The sequence below is a fragment of the Oncorhynchus gorbuscha genome, linkage group LG04 (genome assembly GCF_021184085.1).
Source record: "Oncorhynchus gorbuscha isolate QuinsamMale2020 ecotype Even-year linkage group LG04, OgorEven_v1.0, whole genome shotgun sequence".
In the NCBI taxonomy this organism is placed as follows: domain Eukaryota; kingdom Metazoa; phylum Chordata; class Actinopteri; order Salmoniformes; family Salmonidae; genus Oncorhynchus; species Oncorhynchus gorbuscha.
Window position 1 is genome coordinate 85,646,756 of NC_060176.1, and position 16,608 is coordinate 85,663,363.

Sequence of the window (16,608 nt, forward strand, 5' to 3'; positions counted from 1 at the left end):
TCACTGGACTAGAAGTAGCAAGAGCCTTCACTCACTGGACTAGAAGTAACAAGAGCCTTCACTGGACTAGAAGTAGCAAGAGCCTTCACTCACTGGACTAAAGGCACAATATCAACACAGCAACAAATGTATCAAAACCAGAGATTACATGTTACAATGTGTCAGTAAAGATGAGTTAGGCAGATAATTATAGACAGTCTACAAAGTAACCAACCCTGGTTTATGAACGTCAGTAACGATGAGAGGCTACATGTCTGCCTTTACGGTATGCTAGGGAAATATTTCTTACCACACCATTCCATAGGCGCCCTCGCCAATATAGGAGAGATTGTGGTAGCGAGGGCCGACATCGAAGGCCTGTCCTCGGACTAACTCAGCGCCAGATCCGGGGTTGGGGCCGCTGCCAGCACTGGCAGATACTGCTGCTGTCGCCATTGTGAAAACTAGCTGTATTTTTAACACGTTCTCCACAGCCAAAAAGAAAGGGAAAAATACGAAAAGTCACCGCTGTAATAACGTTATACAACACAGTGAGACTTTATGAAGTCCTCAGTAACGGCGAAAGAGAGTAAGAAAAGTAATTTGTCCGCTCCTATAACGTGTACAAAGCCTGATTCCACTGACTGCAGTCTGGTAGCTACTGCAAGAGCAGGGGTGTATTCATTTACGCCGATTCGGTTGCGAAATTTTTGGTCTGTTGCAAAACCTTTTGCAACAGAAAGCGTTTACTCCCAACGTAAAACGTTTTGCAACGAAAACGAGGGCTTCTATTTGACACATTCGGGTAGGCCCCTCCCCGTTTCCTTCCGTTTGCTCTGTTTGCTTCTTACACGCGGTAAACGCTTTCGGTTGCAAGACGTAATGAATACACAGCGCTGAGCCGAGGCTGCTGCAGGAAATAACGGAGTGCGTCATGTGATCAAGGAGGCAAGACAAGATCGACAACCTCGCTGTGAGAAGATCTTTAACATCACCCGGATAAATCAAACTCATTATAACACAAATTACCTTTGTCTACAGATTAGGCCCATGAGGATGAAGATTACTAGGCACAACCCTTTAGGATAATATCAGATATTCTTACATGCAGGTCTATATTTATTGCATGACTGCAAATTATAGATTGACATGAATTGCCTACAACCACTGTTGTCCATAATGAGTATGTATTATTGTGGATTATCATGATGATAATCTGAGTATGTATTATTGTGGATTATCATGATGATAATCTGAGATTATTGAATCATTATGAGGGGTTAATCTCTGATCTTCAGATTGAGGCAGTTGGCAGTTCCTGGAGTGCGGTGCCAAGAAAATAACCTCTCACTCAACGTCAACAAAACAAAGGAGCTGATCGTGGACTTCAGGAAACAGCAGAGGGTGCACCCCCCCTATCTACATCAACCGGACCGCAGTGGAGAAGGTGGAAAGCTTAAAATTCCTCTGTGTACACATCACGGACAAACTGAAATGGTCCACCCACACAAACAGTGTGGTGAAGAAGGCGCAACAGCGCTTCTTCAACCTCAGGAGGTTGAAGAAATTTGTCTTGGCACCTAAAACCCTCACAAACTTTTACAGATGCACAATTGAGAGCATCCTGTCGGGCTATATCACCGTCTGGTACGGCAACTGTCCAACTCATCCCCAGGGGCAAACTACCTGCCCTCCAGGACACCTACAGCATCCGATGTCAAAGGAAGGCCATAAAGATCATCAAGGACAACAACCACCCAAGCCACTGCCTGTTCATTTTGTGCTGTCTGCGACTAAATTGGAAAACAAACAGAAAGGTAGAAGAATGGATGTGATAAAAGTCACAGGTATTGTGGTTGTTTGTGCAATGGTCATTATGGCCAAACAGTTCTATTTTTGTTTCATCAGACCAGAGGACATTTCTCCACAATGTACAATCTTTGTCCCCATGTGCAGTTGCAAACCGTAGTCTGGCTTTTTTATGGTGGTTTCGGATCAGTGGCTTCTTCCTTGCTGAGCGGCCTTTCAGGTTATGTCGATATAGGACTAGTTTTACTGTGGATATAGATACTTTTGTACCTGTTTCCTCCAGCATCTTCACAAGGTCCTTTGCTGTTGTTCTGGGATTGATTTGCACTTTTCACACCAAAGTATGTTAATCTCTAGGAGACAGAACGCATCTACGTCCAGAGCGGTATGACGGCTGCGTGGTTCTATGGTGTTTATACTTGGGTACTATTGTTTGTACAGATAAACGTGGTACCTTCAGGTGTTTGGAAATTGCCCCCAAGGATGAACCAGACTTGTGGAAGTCTACAATTTTTTTCTGAGGTCTTGGCTGATTTCTTTTGATTTTCCCATGATGTCAAGCAAAGAGGCACTGAGTTTGAAGGTAGGCCTTGAAAAACATCCACAGGTACACCTCCAATTGACTCAAATGTTGTCAATTAGCCTATCAGAAGCTTCTAAAGCCATAACATAATTTTCTGGAATTTTCCAAGCTGTTTTCAGGCACAGTCAACTTAGTGTATGTAAACTTCTGACCCACTGGAATTGTGATACAGTGAATTATAAGTGATATAATCTGTCTTTAAACAATTGTTGGAAAAATCACTTTCGTCATGCACAAAGTAGATGTCCTAACCGACTTGCCAAAACTATAGTTTATTAACAAGACATATGTGGAGTGGTTGAAAAACGAGTTAATGACTCCAACCGAAGTGTATGTTAACTTCAACTGTATATAGTATGGTGTGTTCAGATAGTATAGACAGTATATTGATAGAAAGGTGTTTACAACAGTAGTTATATAAGATTAGCCCTGACTAGAATACACTATATACATATGAAGTGGGTAAAACAGTATGTAAACATGATTAAAGTGACCAGTGTTTCATGACTATGTATATAGGGCAGCAGCCTCTAAGGTGCAGGGTAGAGTACCGTGTGGTAGCCGGCTAGGAACAGTGTCAAAAGTTCAGGGCAGGTTACTGGGTACAGGCTGGATAGTGGTGACTATTTAACAGTCTAATGGCCTGGAGATAGAAGCTATTTTTCAGCCTCTCGGGTCCAAGCTTCAATTCACCTGTACTGCCTCTGCCTTCTGATGGTACTGGGAGAACAGGCCGTGGCTCAGGTGGCTGAGGTCCTTCCTGTGAGTGATGTGTTGAGTGGTACTGGGAGAACAGGTGGCTGAGGTCCTTCCTGTGAGTGATGTGTTGAGTGGTACTGGGAGAACAGGTGGCTGAGGTCCTTCCTGTGAGTGATGTGTTGAGTGGTACTGGGAGAACAGGTGGCTGAGGTCCTTCCTGTGAGTGATGTGTTGAGTGGTACTGGGAGACCAGGTGGCTGAGGTCCTTCCTGTGAGTGATGTGTTGAGTGGTACTGGGAGAACAGGTGGCTGAGGTCCTTCCTGTGAGTGATGTGTTGAGTGGTACTGGGAGAACAGGTGGCTGAGGTCCTTCCTGTGAGTGATGTGTTGAGTGGTACTGGGAGAACAGGTGGCTGAGGTCCTTCCTGTGAGTGATGTGTTGAGTGGTACTGGGAGAACAGGTGGCTGAGGTCCTTCCTGTGAGTGATGTGTTGAGTGGTACTGGAAGAACAGGTGGCTGAGGTCCTTCCTGTGAGTGATGTGTTGAGTGTCCGTTTGTTGATTGCCTTCTGTTCGCCCCATAAGTCATGAAAGTGGTCGAATGGGTGAAGAGTGTCAATTTGTTAGTAGGCGAATTCCACCCATGTCAACGTAATTTACCTAATGTGAGTCTCATTTCATACAAGCACATTTGTTTCCACAACGGAGGACGACGTGAGGAGTCGAGCAAAACTAATTGATATTCTCCCCTATAGACGAGACCTTGGGACTCATGGCTGCATTTCCACAGGCAGCCCAATTCTGATGTTTTTTCTACTAATTGGTCTTTCGACCAATCACAGCAGCGCTTTTCACAGCAGCGCTTTTTTCAAAGCTGATCTGACTGTTTAAAAGAACAATTTGTGAAAAAAATATCAGATTTGGGCTGCCCATGTAAACTAATGGTGTCAAAGCATCCATGAAGGCCTATTGAGTGCTGCTTGTCAGCAGAGGGCGCTAAAATATCAAACTATGAAAAACAATCTCAGCTGAATCGAATGTTATTGAATTGACATTTTTAAATGAATAACGCAAGTTTTTAAACGAATTATATAATATAAGTCATGTTATTACATAAATAAGTATCCTGTCTACTGTGTACTCCGATCGGCTCATATATGCAATTTATATGTATATATTCTCTGCATTATACAGGACTCCTTTTTTAAAAATAGTTTTAAATAATGTCATAAACACAAAAACCCTCGTAATAAAGTTGTGTTTTAATGCATTTCATTGGTGTAAAATGTTAAGGCAATGAGCAGGTTTCTTTACGACAGCTATGCGTCACGTTTTGTGTACGTCATAGCCTGCACTGCGATTCTTTGAAGTTCATTAGATTCGGGTTTTGTGGAGACTGGACTGCAGAATTATACAGAAAAACAGCAGGTTGCAGAAAAATAAAGGATGTATTAAATCTTTCGTGTAAGAAAGAAGTGAAAGAACGAAGTGTATATCCGTCATGCGCTAGTAGTTTGATACAATATTGCTTTGGCACTGCTTTATTTTGGAAACGAGTCATATGAGTTTGAAGTGAAGATGGCCGAGGGGAGGCTGATATCATCGTACCCTTTTCAGGATCCACAACTTTCACAAAGTTTGGACGCCACGGGGGACTCTGACAGAGTACATATTCAAGCTAAAAACGGACATGTTGCTGGCACCCCGGATGAGTCTTTCTCTCCGACGTCGGTCATTTATTTTAAAGAGGCGCTCAGTTCGGCCAACATCCGATTTGCCAAGACTGGACTGTCATCTCCCACTCCTGTTCAATATGAGTTCAATATCGAAAGAATGTCCAACAAAACGAAAAGTGAGTTTCAATAAATATAATAATTTGGGTCTATAGTTAGAGGCTATAGGTGGCTAGGTTACCCCCTAGAGGCTATAGGTGGCTAGGTTACCCCCTAGAGGCTATAGGTGGCTAGGTTACCCCCTAGAGGCTATAGGTGGCTAGGTTACCCCCTAGAGGCTATAGGTGGCTAGGTTACCCCCTAGAGGCTATAGGTGGCTAGGTTACCCCCTAGAGGCTATAGGTGGCTAGGTTACCCCCAGAGGCTATAGGTGGCTAGGGCTTACCCCCCTAGAGGCTATAGGTGGCTAGGTTACCCCCTAGAGGCTATAGGTGGCTAGGTTACCCCCTAGAGGCTATAGGTGGCTAGGTTACCCCCTAGAGTCTGTAGGTGGCTAGGTTACCCCCTAGAGGCTATAGGTGGCTAGGTTACCCCCTAGAGGCTATAGGTGGCTAGGTTACCCCTAGAGGCTATAGGTGGCTAGGTTACCCCTAGAGGCTATAGGTGGCCCCTAGGGCTTACCCCCCCTAGAGGCTATAGGTGGCTAGGTTACCCCCTAGAGGCTATAGGTGGCTAGGTTACCTCCTAGAGTCAGATGAACACCTCTGGTCAGCTAATTCTGTGTCACCATGTCAGTAGTTGGTGTTGTGATGTAGCTGGTTAGCTAGGTAGTCATGTTATTTAGCTTGTTGTCTATGCTGGTTGTTTACATACCTGATTTAGCAGACGCTCTTATATACCTGATGTGTATAATGTAAGGGAACAATACATGTTGTGGATAATATTTACAGAGTAGGTGAGGTCCATTCCTGAATGGCTGATCAGATTACATTGCAGCCTCAAAGGCGTTTTTGAGATCGAAGCGTGCCACGTTTGCAAATGTTTTGCAAATAATTGCTGGTGAGTTATTGCCCAGGTATAGCACATTTTTGGTAATTAATGAGATCCCCTCAAGTCATGGTTTTTGCGCATCACAGGCGGGTGTGTCAGTGGGCCGTTGCCAGAGAAGAGAGAGACATTAGTGCAGCAGGTAAACTGATATACGACAGACTAACTCGATAATCAGCCAAACTACAATGTTTTGAATGGTTCTCGCTATTTAACCATTAGCATGCATTAATGTCATTGTTTAGTCCTATGTCCTAAAAAATATTCTAACATGCTGACAAGGTGCGCCATCACACGCGTGTTGATTTTGTCCATCCACACCAGACACGATCAGGACATGGAGGTTGAAATATCAAAACCAACTTTGAACCAACTATATTAATTTGGGGACAGGTCGAAAAACATTTAACATTCATGTAAATTTAGCTGGCTCGTATGCTGTTGCTAGCTAATTTGTCCTGGGATAAAAACATTGGGTTGTTATTTTACCTGAAATGCACAAGGTCCTCTACTCTGACAATTAATCCACAGATAAAAGTTTTTTCTTCTAGTAATCTCGCCTCCTTTAGGCTTCTTCGTCTTTGGACTTTAAATGGCGGTTGACAACCAACTTTAACCGTCACCGACTGGACTGGAGTGTGGCCCTCAGTTCATCTTTCAATCACCCATATGGGTATATTCTCCTTAAAACCAATGAGATGGAAGAGGCGGGACTTGCAGCGCATCATGCGTCTCAAATGAAGTATTTTAGCACCTGGCCACGCAGGCGCTCTTGAGCAGTTTGGATGAAATTATTGAATAACATGTAAACTCAGCAACAAAAAAAGGTCCTTTCACTGTCAACTGTGTTTATTTTCAGCAAACTTAACGTGTAAATATTTGTATGAACATGACAAGATTCAACAACTGAGACATAAACTGAACAAGTTCCACAGACATGTGACTAACTGAAATGTAATAATGTGTCCCTGAACAAAGGGGGGGTTCAAAATCAAAAGTAACAGTCAGCATCTGTTGTGGCCACCAGCTGCATTAAGTGCTGCAGTGCATCTCCTCCTCATGGACTGCACCAGATCAGCCAGTTCTTGCTGTGAGATGTTACCCGCTCTTCCACCAAGGCACCTGCAAGTTCACGGACATTTCTGGGGGGAATGGCCTTAGACCTCACTCTCCGATCCAACAGGTCCCAGATGTGCTCAATGGGATTGAGATCCAGGCTCTTCGCTGGCCATGGCAGAACACTGACATTCCTGTCTTGCAGGAAATCACACACAGAACGAGCAGTATGGCTGGTGGCATTGTCATGTTGGAGGGTCATGTCAGGATGAGTCTGCAGGAAGGGTACCACATGAGGAAGGAGGATGTTTTCCTTGTAACGCACAGCGTAGAGATTGCCTGCAATGACAACAAGCTCAGTCCGATGATGCTGTGATACACCGCCCCAGACCATGACGGACCCTCCACTTCCAAATCAATCTTTCTCCAGAGTACAGGCCTCTGTGTAACGCTCATTCCTTCGACGATAAATGCAAATCCAACAAAACTGTGACTTGTCAGTGAAGAGCACTTTTTGCCAGTCCTGTCTGGTCCAGCGATGGTGGGTTTGTTCACGTAGCAGACGACGTTGCCGGTGATGTAAGGCAGGTCCTCACCAGACAACAGGCCTACAAGCCCTCAGTCCAGCCTATCTCATCCTATTGCGGACAGTCTGAGCACTGATGGAGGGATTGTGCGTTCCTGGCGTATCTCGGGCAGTTGTTGTTGCCATCCTGTACCTGTCCCGCAGGTGTGATGTTCGGATGTAAGGATCTTGTGCAGGTGTTGTTACACGTGGTCTGCCACTGCGAGGACGATCAGCTGTCCATCCTGTCTCCCTGTAGCGCTGTCTTAGACGTCTCACAGTACGGACATTGCAATTTATTGCCCTGGCCACATCTGCAGTCCTCATGCCTCCTTGCAGCATGCCTAAGGCACATTCACGCAGATGAGCAGGGACCCTGGGCATCTTTCTTTTGGTGTTTGTCAGAGTCAGTAGAAAGGCCTCTTTAGTGTCCTAAGTTTTCATAAATGTGACCTTAATTGCCTACCATCTGTAAGCTGTTAGTCTTAACGACCGTTCCACAGGTGCATGTTTATTAATTGTTTATGGTTCATTGAACAAGCATGAGAAACAGTGTTTAAACCCTTTACAATGAAGATCTGTGAAGTTTTATGGATTTTTACGAATTATCTTTGAAAAGAGACTTGTTTTTTTGCGTTGAGTTTGTCTACATTTATTTAGCAAAGTTAGCACTCGTACCACAAGTGGTGTGGTAGCCTAAATGACAAATAACTCCTACGCTGTCAAGATCTCCCCTGAACTCTGAATATTTTAACCTTACAAATATATTAATATATTAGTTCGCTAACTCGCCCATCTTAACCATTTGATCCCTGGTTCATTGAATGAGAGAATAGTTTAGGGCTGACCCCATTTAGTCGACTTGTCGATTGTTTCGTCAATAGGCTGTTGGTCGACTGAGTATTATTATTGTCAAGCAGTTGTAAAGAAAATCTATGGCACATGTCTTGATTGACACTTGTCTCAGTGGACTGATCCATTTCCCATTGCAGAGGCCACGGGAATTGCACACCAGTAGTACAGTTAATTCCCATTATTTCTAATCTACTTTTGTTACTGTAAAATCTGTTAATGCATTCAATATTTTATTATTAGTCCTACAGTTCTGATGATTGGAGTATGAATAGAAGTAGGCCTAGTCTACCTGGCCTTTGTGCAAATGTAGGCTTCTAAATGTGCCCATTTGGGGATCTGAAGGTATGTCTGATTTGGCTTAACGCACCACCACTAATGAGTTGTGGAGCTTCCCAAAGTATTTTTTTCTTCACCTCACACAGCAACTAAACAAAGTCTGTTTTTACATCCATTGAGAATTTATTTACTTTTATTTAATGCCCGTAGTTCCAATAGAATGGTAAGAGACGGGAATAATATATTGAATGCAGTAACAGAAATTACAGTAACCAAACATTGTAGACGAGAAATGATAGGAATTCAATGTAAATATACTACTGGTGATGAATGTAATGGGGAATTGATAGACACTAACATCAGACAACCACTCGCCCACACAGCGCCATACACTCTGTCTGCCATCTACCCGGTGCAATTGAACCCGGCTTTCATCCGTAAAGAGCACACTTCTCCAGAGTGCCGGTGACCATCGACGGTGAGCATTTGCCCCCTGAAGTTGGTTACGTCGCCAAACTGCAGTCAGGTCAAGACCCTGACGACGAGCACGCAGATGAGCTTCCCGAGACTGCAGAAATGATTTGGTTATGCAAACCCACATTTTCATCAGCTGTCTGGGTGGCTGGTCTCAGACAATCCCGCAGGTGAAGAAGCTGGATGTGGAGGTCCTGGGCTGGCGTGGTTACACGTGTTCTGTGGTTGAAGCTTTTGGATGTTTTACATGCTGTGTTCATACACTGCTCAACAAATAAAGGGAACACTTAAACAACACAATGTAACTCCAAGTCAATCACACTTCTGAGAAATCAAACTGTCCACTTAGGAAGCAACACTGATTGACAATACATTTCACATGCTGTTGTGCAAATGGAATAGACAACAGGTGGAAATTATAGGCAATTAACAAGACACCCCCAATAAAGGAGTGATTCTGTTCTTGGTGACCACAGACCACTTCTCAGTTCCTATGCGTCCTGGCTGATGTTTTTGGTCACTTTTGAATGCTGGCGGTGCTTTCACTCTAGTGGTAGCATGAGACGGAGTCTACAACCCACACAAGTGGCTCAGGTAGTGCAGCTCATCCAGGATGACACAACAATGCAAAACAATGACCTCCAGCAGGCTACAAATGTGCATGTGTCTGCTCAAACGGTCAGAAACAGACTCCATGAGGGTGGTAAAACGGTGGTATGAGGGCCCAACGTCCACAGGTGGGGGTTTTGCTTATAGCCCAACACCGTGCAGGACTTTTGGCATTTGCCAGAGAACACCAAGATTGGCAAATTCACCACTGGTGCCCTGTGCTCTTCACAGATGAAAGCAGGTTCACACTGAGCACATGTGACAGACGTGACAGAGTCCGGAGACGCCGTGGAGAACGTTCTGCTGCCTGCAACATCCTCCAGCATGACCGGTTTGGCTGTGGGTCAGTTATGGTGTGGGGTGGCATTTCTTTGGGGGCCGCACAGCCCTCCATGTGCTCGCCAGAGGTAGCCTGACTGCCTGACTGCCATTAGGTACCGAGATGAAATCCTCTGACCCTTTGTGAGACCATATGCTGGTGCGGTTGGCCCTGGGGTCCACCTAATGCAAGACAATGCTAGACCTCATGTGGCTGGAGTGTGTCAGCAGTTCCTGCAAGAGGAAGGCATTGATGCTATGGACTGGCCCGCCCGTTCCCCAGACCTGAATCCAATTGAGCACATCTGGGACGTCATGTCTCGCTCCATCCACCAACGCCACGTTGCACCACAGACTGTCCAGGAGTTGGCGGATGCTTTAGTCCAGGTCTGGGAGGAGATCCCTCAGGAGACCATCCACCACCTCATCAGGAGCATGCCCAGGCATTGTAGGGAGGTCATACAGGCACGTGGAGGCCACACACACTACTGAGCCTCATTTGGACTTGTTTTAAGGACGTTACATCAAAGTTGGATCAGCCTGTAGTGTGGTTTTCCACTTTAATTTTGAGTGTGACTCCAAATCCAGACCTCCATGGGTTGATAAATTTGATTTCCATTGATAATTTTTGTGTGATTTTGTCATCAGCACATTCAACTATGTAAAGAAAAAAGTATTTAATAAGTATTTCATTCATTCAGATCTAGGATGTGTTATTTTAGTATTCCCTTTATTTTTTTGAGCCGTGTGTCGATACAGTGCATTCGGAAAGTATTCAGACCCCTTGACTTTTTCCACATTGTGTTACGTTACAGCCTTATTCTAAAATGGATTACATTTTGGTTTTCCCCCTAATCGATATACACACACTACCCCATAATGACATCACAATACCCCGTAATGACATCACAATACCCCTTAATGACAAAGCAAAAAACAGGATTGTAGACATTTTTGATAATATATAATATTTAAAAAATGAAAACAGAAATGACATTTACATAAGTATTCAGACCCTTTTACTTAGTACTTTGTTGACGCACCTTTGGTAGTGATTACAGCCGTGTCTTCTTGGGTGTGACGCTACAAGCTTGGAATACATGTATTTGGGGAGTTTCTCCCATTCTTCTCTGCAGATCCTTTCAAGCTCTCAGGTTGGATGGGGAGCATCGCTGCACAGCTATTTTCAAGTCTCTCCAGAGTTGTTAGATCGGGTTCCAGATGTGACACTTGGCAATCAGAGAGGTCAATCTTGTTTCTCATGGTTTGAGTCCTTTTAGGTAAACTACAATTGGGCTGTTGCGCCTTTTTACTGAGGAGTGACTTCCGTCTGGTCACTCGACCATAAAGGCCCGATTGGTGTTGCAGAGATGGTTGTCCTCTTGGAAGGTAATCCCATCCCCACAGAGGAACTCTGGAGCTCTGTCAGAGTGACTCGGTTGCTCAATTTGGCTGGGCAACCAGCTCTAGGAAGAGTCTTGGTGGTTCCAAACATTTGTGTAAGAATGATGGAGGCCGCTGTGTTCTTGGGCAGTATTGTTGTGAAATTTTAGATGTCACTTGTTAGATATTACTGCACTGTTGGAGCTAGAAACACAAGCATTTCACAACACCCGCAATAACATCTGCTTAACACGTGTATGTGACAAACAAAATTGGATTTGAATTGAGATGGATTAGGTTGAGTTGGACCGTGGAGTGAAGGAAAAGCAGCTAAACAAGTGCTCAGCATATGTGGGAACTCCTTCAAGATTGAAAGAATCTAAAAATGTATTTGGATTTGTTTAACAATTCTTTTTGGTTACTACATGCTTCCATATGTGTTATTTCCTAGTTTTAATGTCTTCACTATTATTCTACAATGTAGAAAATAGTAAAAAATAAAAACCCTTGAATGAGTAGGTGTTGTAAAACTTTTGACCGGTAGTGTAATTGGTGTTTTGATACAGGCTAGATGTAGCTGGATGGTCTGACTGAGCTCTGCAGTTCCTCTGTGGAGATGGTTGTACTTCGGGAAGGTTCTCCCATCTCTCTTCAGCACTCCACCAATCAGGCCTTTATGGTAGAGTGTCCATACGGAAACCACTCCTCAGTAAAGATGACAGCCCGCTTGGGGTTTGCCAAAAGGCACCCAAAGGACTCGCACACGATGAGAAACTAGATTCGCTGGTCTGATGAAATCAAGATTGAATTCTTTGGCCTGAAAGCCAAGTGGCACCATCCCTACGGTGAAGCATGGTGGTGGCACCATCATGCTGTGGGGATGTTTTTCAGCCGCAGGGACTGGGAGACTAGTCAGGAGCGAGGTCATGGTGCAAAGTACAGAGAAATCCTTGCTGAAAACTTGCTCAAGACTGCTCAGGACCTCACAACCCTACTTATATAAATGTGATATTTCTGTTTTTTAATTTGAGAAATTAGCAAACATAAAAAAAATGTAAAAAGTTTTTGCTTTGTCATTATGGGGTGTAGATTGATCGGGGGGGAAACACTTTATATCAATTTTAGAATAAGGCTGTAACAATTTGGAAAAAGTCACGGGGTCAAATGCTGCACATTTGATATCTTTTTTGAACTGAACTTCTGTTTAGCGATCTAACTAGTCATCTTTCGGTGAATTTTGCCATTTTGAATCCAAGAAAGTGTGATGGACCAAGTATTATTAGCATTGTTTAGTATCTTGCTAGCTGGGTGGAATTGAACGTTAGCTAGCCAGGGAAATGTTGAGCCACATTAGCCAATTTATCTGATGAAATAGATGAGTTTATGGTGTGAAAATTGGCTAATAAGGTCAGATGAGCTAATGTTAGTAACCTAACCAATTCGCTATAGTATTAACTGGAAACATTATACCACTACAGGATCTAGATACTTTTGCTATTCTCTCTGGATTAAAATCAAATTATGATAAATGTACCATATTACGTATTGGATCACAACAAAAAAGCCAATTTTACATTACTGTGTAGTTTACCAATTAAATGGTCTGATGGAGATGTGGACATACTCAGTATACAAATCCCAAAAGAAATAAACGATCTCACTCCAATAAATGTTTATAGAAGGTTAGCAAAAATAGATAAGATCTTGCTACCATGGAAAGGAAAATACCTGTCTATTTGTGGAAAAATCACCCTGATGAACTCTTTAGTCATATCCCAGTTTACCCTGATTAACTCTTTAGTCATATCCCAGTTTACCCTGATTAACTCTTTAGTCATATCACAGTTTACCTGTTTGCTTCTGGTTTTGCCTACACCTAGTGACCTGCTTTTTCAATTATATGAACAAAAAATGTTCAATTTTATATGGAACAACAAGCCAGATAAAATTAAAAGGGCCTATTGATATAATGTATATGGAATTGGAGGGCAGAAATGATTAAATATTAAAGCATTAGACCTCTCACTAAAGGCATCAGTCATACAAAAGTTATACTTAAATCCAAACTGGTTCTCTAGTAAATTGGTAGGAATGTCTCATCCTATGTTCAAGAAGGGCCCTTTCCCTTTATTCAGATTACAACCTCTCCCTTTATTCAGATTACAACCTCTCCCTTTATTCAGATTACAACCTCTCCCTTTATTCAGATTACAACCGCTCCCTTTATTCAGATTACAACCTCTCCTTTATTCAGATTACAACCTCTCCCTTTATTCAGATTACAACCTCTCCCTGTATTCAGATTACAACCTCTCCCTTTATTCAGATTACAACCTCTCCCTCTATTCAGATTACAACCTCTCCCTGTATTCAGATTACAACCTCTCTCTTTATTCAGATTACAATCTCTCCCTTTATTCAGATTACAACCTCTCCCTTTATTCAGATTACAACCTCTCCCTTTATTCAGATTACAACCTCTCCCTTTATTCAGATTACAACCTCTCCCTCTATTCAGATTACAACCTCTCCCTTTATTCAGATTACAACCTCTCCCTTTATTCAGATTACAACCTCTCCCTGTATTCAGATTACAACCTCTCCCTGTATTCAGATTACAACCTCTCCCTGTATTCAGATTACAACCTCTCCCTTTATTCAGATTACAACCGCTACCTTTATTCAGATTACAACCTCTCCCTTTATTCAGATTACAACCTCTCCCTTTATTCAGATTACAACCTCTCCCTTTATTCAGATTACAACCTCTCCCTTTATTCAGATTACAACCTCTCCCTGTATTCAGATTACAACCTCTCCCTCTATTCAGATTACAACCTCTTCCTTTATTCAGATTACAACCTTTCCCTTTATTCAGATTATTGCTCACTTTCAGTTGTTTGAAAAGGAAATAATCTCCAAAATATCTTTATTTTTTAAACAAGCCTTAGAAAGTTGGTTGCAATGTCAGTTTAATCCACCTGAAAAGACAGAACAAACAGTACAACAAATATTGTGGTTAAATTCAAATATACTAATTGATTAAAAAAACTGTTTATTGAAGAAATGTTTAAAAAAAGCTATACATTTAGTGAATGACATCATAAATAGGACTGATGGAGTTTTGTCACACATGCAGCTAACACAGACATTTGGAAATGTCTGCTCTACCCAAAATTACAACCAACTAATTGCAGCATTACCACAAAATGGAAGAGGTAAGTAGAAGGGAGAAAGAGTTAGGAACTTGTATGTCGGCCCTGTATTAAATAACATAAATAAATGGTTGAAGAAAAGTGTGATAAGTAAAAACATTCACCAATTTCATTTAAGGACCAAAAAACTGACAGCTGTGCCATATAAATTGCAAAACAGTTGGGAAGAGCTTTTCGATGTACCCATTCCATGGCACATGGTTTATGAATTGATACGCTAAACAACACCGGATTCAAAACTTCAACATTTTTATTTAAATTACTATACAAAATTCTTGCAACCAATAGAATGTTAAATATATGGGGGATACAATCTTCCCAACTCTGCAGATTCTGCTGTGAGGAGGCAGAGTCATTGAATCATTTATTTTGGTATCGTCCATATGGAGCTCGTTTTTGGTCACAGGTCCAGGAATGGCTGAAGAATTGCAACATTTGCCTAGAACTAACACTACAGATAGCAATACTGGGCGATTTGAAAAGCCATAGTCAATCAATCAATAATATAATGATGATATTAGAAAACAAAAATATTTTTAATTTACAAGCTGTAGAAGCTATGAGAATAGAAAGGTTCAATTATTTAGTGAAGCATCACAGCACAGTTGAAAAATATATGGCAAATAGAAATACAAAATGGATGGTGTTGAGAGACAGATGGGAGGGGTTGAATGGAGCTGAAGGGACTGGATGGTGTTGAGAGACAGATGGGAGGGGTTGAATGGAGCTGAAGGGGCTGGATGGTGTTGAGAGACAGATGGGAGGGGTTGAGTGGAGCTGAAGGGTGGGACTGGATGGTGTTGAGAGATAGATGGGAGGGGTTGAGTGGAGCTGAAGGGACTGGATGGTGTTAAGAGACAGCTGGGAGGGGTTGAGTGGAGCTGAAGGGACTGGATGGTGTTAAGAGACAGATGGGAGGGGTTGAGTGGAGCTGAAGGGGCTGGATGGTGTTAAGAGACAGATGGGAGGGGCTGAGATGAAGGGTGGGACTGGATGGTGTTGAGAGACAGATGGGAGGGGCTGAAGTGGAGCTGAAGGGGCTGGATGGTGTTAAGAGACAGATGGGAGGGGTTGAATGGAGATGAAGGGGCTGGATGGTGTTAAGAGACAGATGGGAGGGGTTGAATGGAGATGAAGGGGCTGGATGGTGTTAAGAGACAGATGGGAGGGGCTGAGTGGAGCTGAAGGGTGGGACTGGATGGTGTTGAGAGACAGATGGGAGGGGCTGAGTGGAGCTGAAGGGACTGGATGGTGTTAAGAGACAGATGGGAGGGGTTGAGTGGAGCTGAAGGGACTGGATGGTGTTAAGAGACAGATGGGAGGGGCTGAGTGGAGCTGAAGGGACTGGATGGTGTTGAGAGACAGATGGGAGGGGTTGAGTGGAGCTGAAGGGGCTGGATGGTGTTAAGAGACAGATGGGAGGGGTTGAGTGGAGCTGAAGGGGCTGGATGGTGTTGAGAGATAGATGGGAGAGGTTGAATGGAGCTGAAGGGACTGGATGGTGTTAAGAGACAGATGGGAGGGGCTGAGTGGAGCTGAAGGGTGGGACTGGATGGTGTTAAGAGACAGATGGGAGGGGCTGAGTGGAGCTGAAGGGACTGGATGGTGTTGAGAGATAGATGGGAGGGGCTGAGTGGAGCTGAAGGGGCTGGATGGTGTTAAGAGACAGATGGGAGGGGTTGAGTGGAGCTGAAGGGGCTGGATGGTGTTAAGAGATAGATGGGAGGGGCTGAGTGGAGCTGAAGGGACTGGATGGTGTTGAGAGACAGATGGGAGGGGTTGAGTGGAGCTGAAGGGGCTGGATGGTGTTGAGAGATAGATGGGAGGGGTTGAATGGAGATAAAGGGGCTGGATGGTGTTAAGAGACAGATGGGAGGGGTTGAGTGGAGCTGAAGGGGCTGGATGGTGTTGAGAGATAGATGGGAGGGGCTGAGTGGAGCTGAAGGGGCTGGATGGTGTTAAGAGACAGATGGGAGGGGTTGAGTGGAGCTGAAGGGGCTGGATGGTGTTAAGAGACAGATGGGAGGGGCTGAGTGGAGCTGAAGGGTGGGACTGGATGGTGTTGAG

At 43.6% G+C, this 16,608-nt stretch overlaps 2 protein-coding genes across 2 annotated transcripts in view; one reads left to right on the forward strand and one right to left on the reverse strand.

The window, feature by feature from the left end:
• Nucleotides 1–721, reverse strand: part of LOC124034739 (mitogen-activated protein kinase 1) — a 102,472-nt gene extending 101,751 nt beyond the window's left edge. Inside the window, exon 1 of the mRNA XM_046348247.1 lies at nt 290–721. Coding sequence (XP_046204203.1) covers nt 290–435 — 146 coding nt within the window. The 5' untranslated portion in view covers nt 436–721. The remainder of the gene's footprint in view (nt 1–289) is intronic.
• Nucleotides 722–4,418: 3,697 nt separating this feature from the next.
• Nucleotides 4,419–16,608, forward strand: part of LOC124034740 (protein RUFY3-like) — a 70,301-nt gene continuing 58,111 nt past the window's right edge. The window contains exon 1 of the mRNA XM_046348249.1: nt 4,419–4,922. Coding sequence (XP_046204205.1) covers nt 4,649–4,922 — 274 coding nt within the window. The 5' untranslated portion in view covers nt 4,419–4,648. The remainder of the gene's footprint in view (nt 4,923–16,608) is intronic.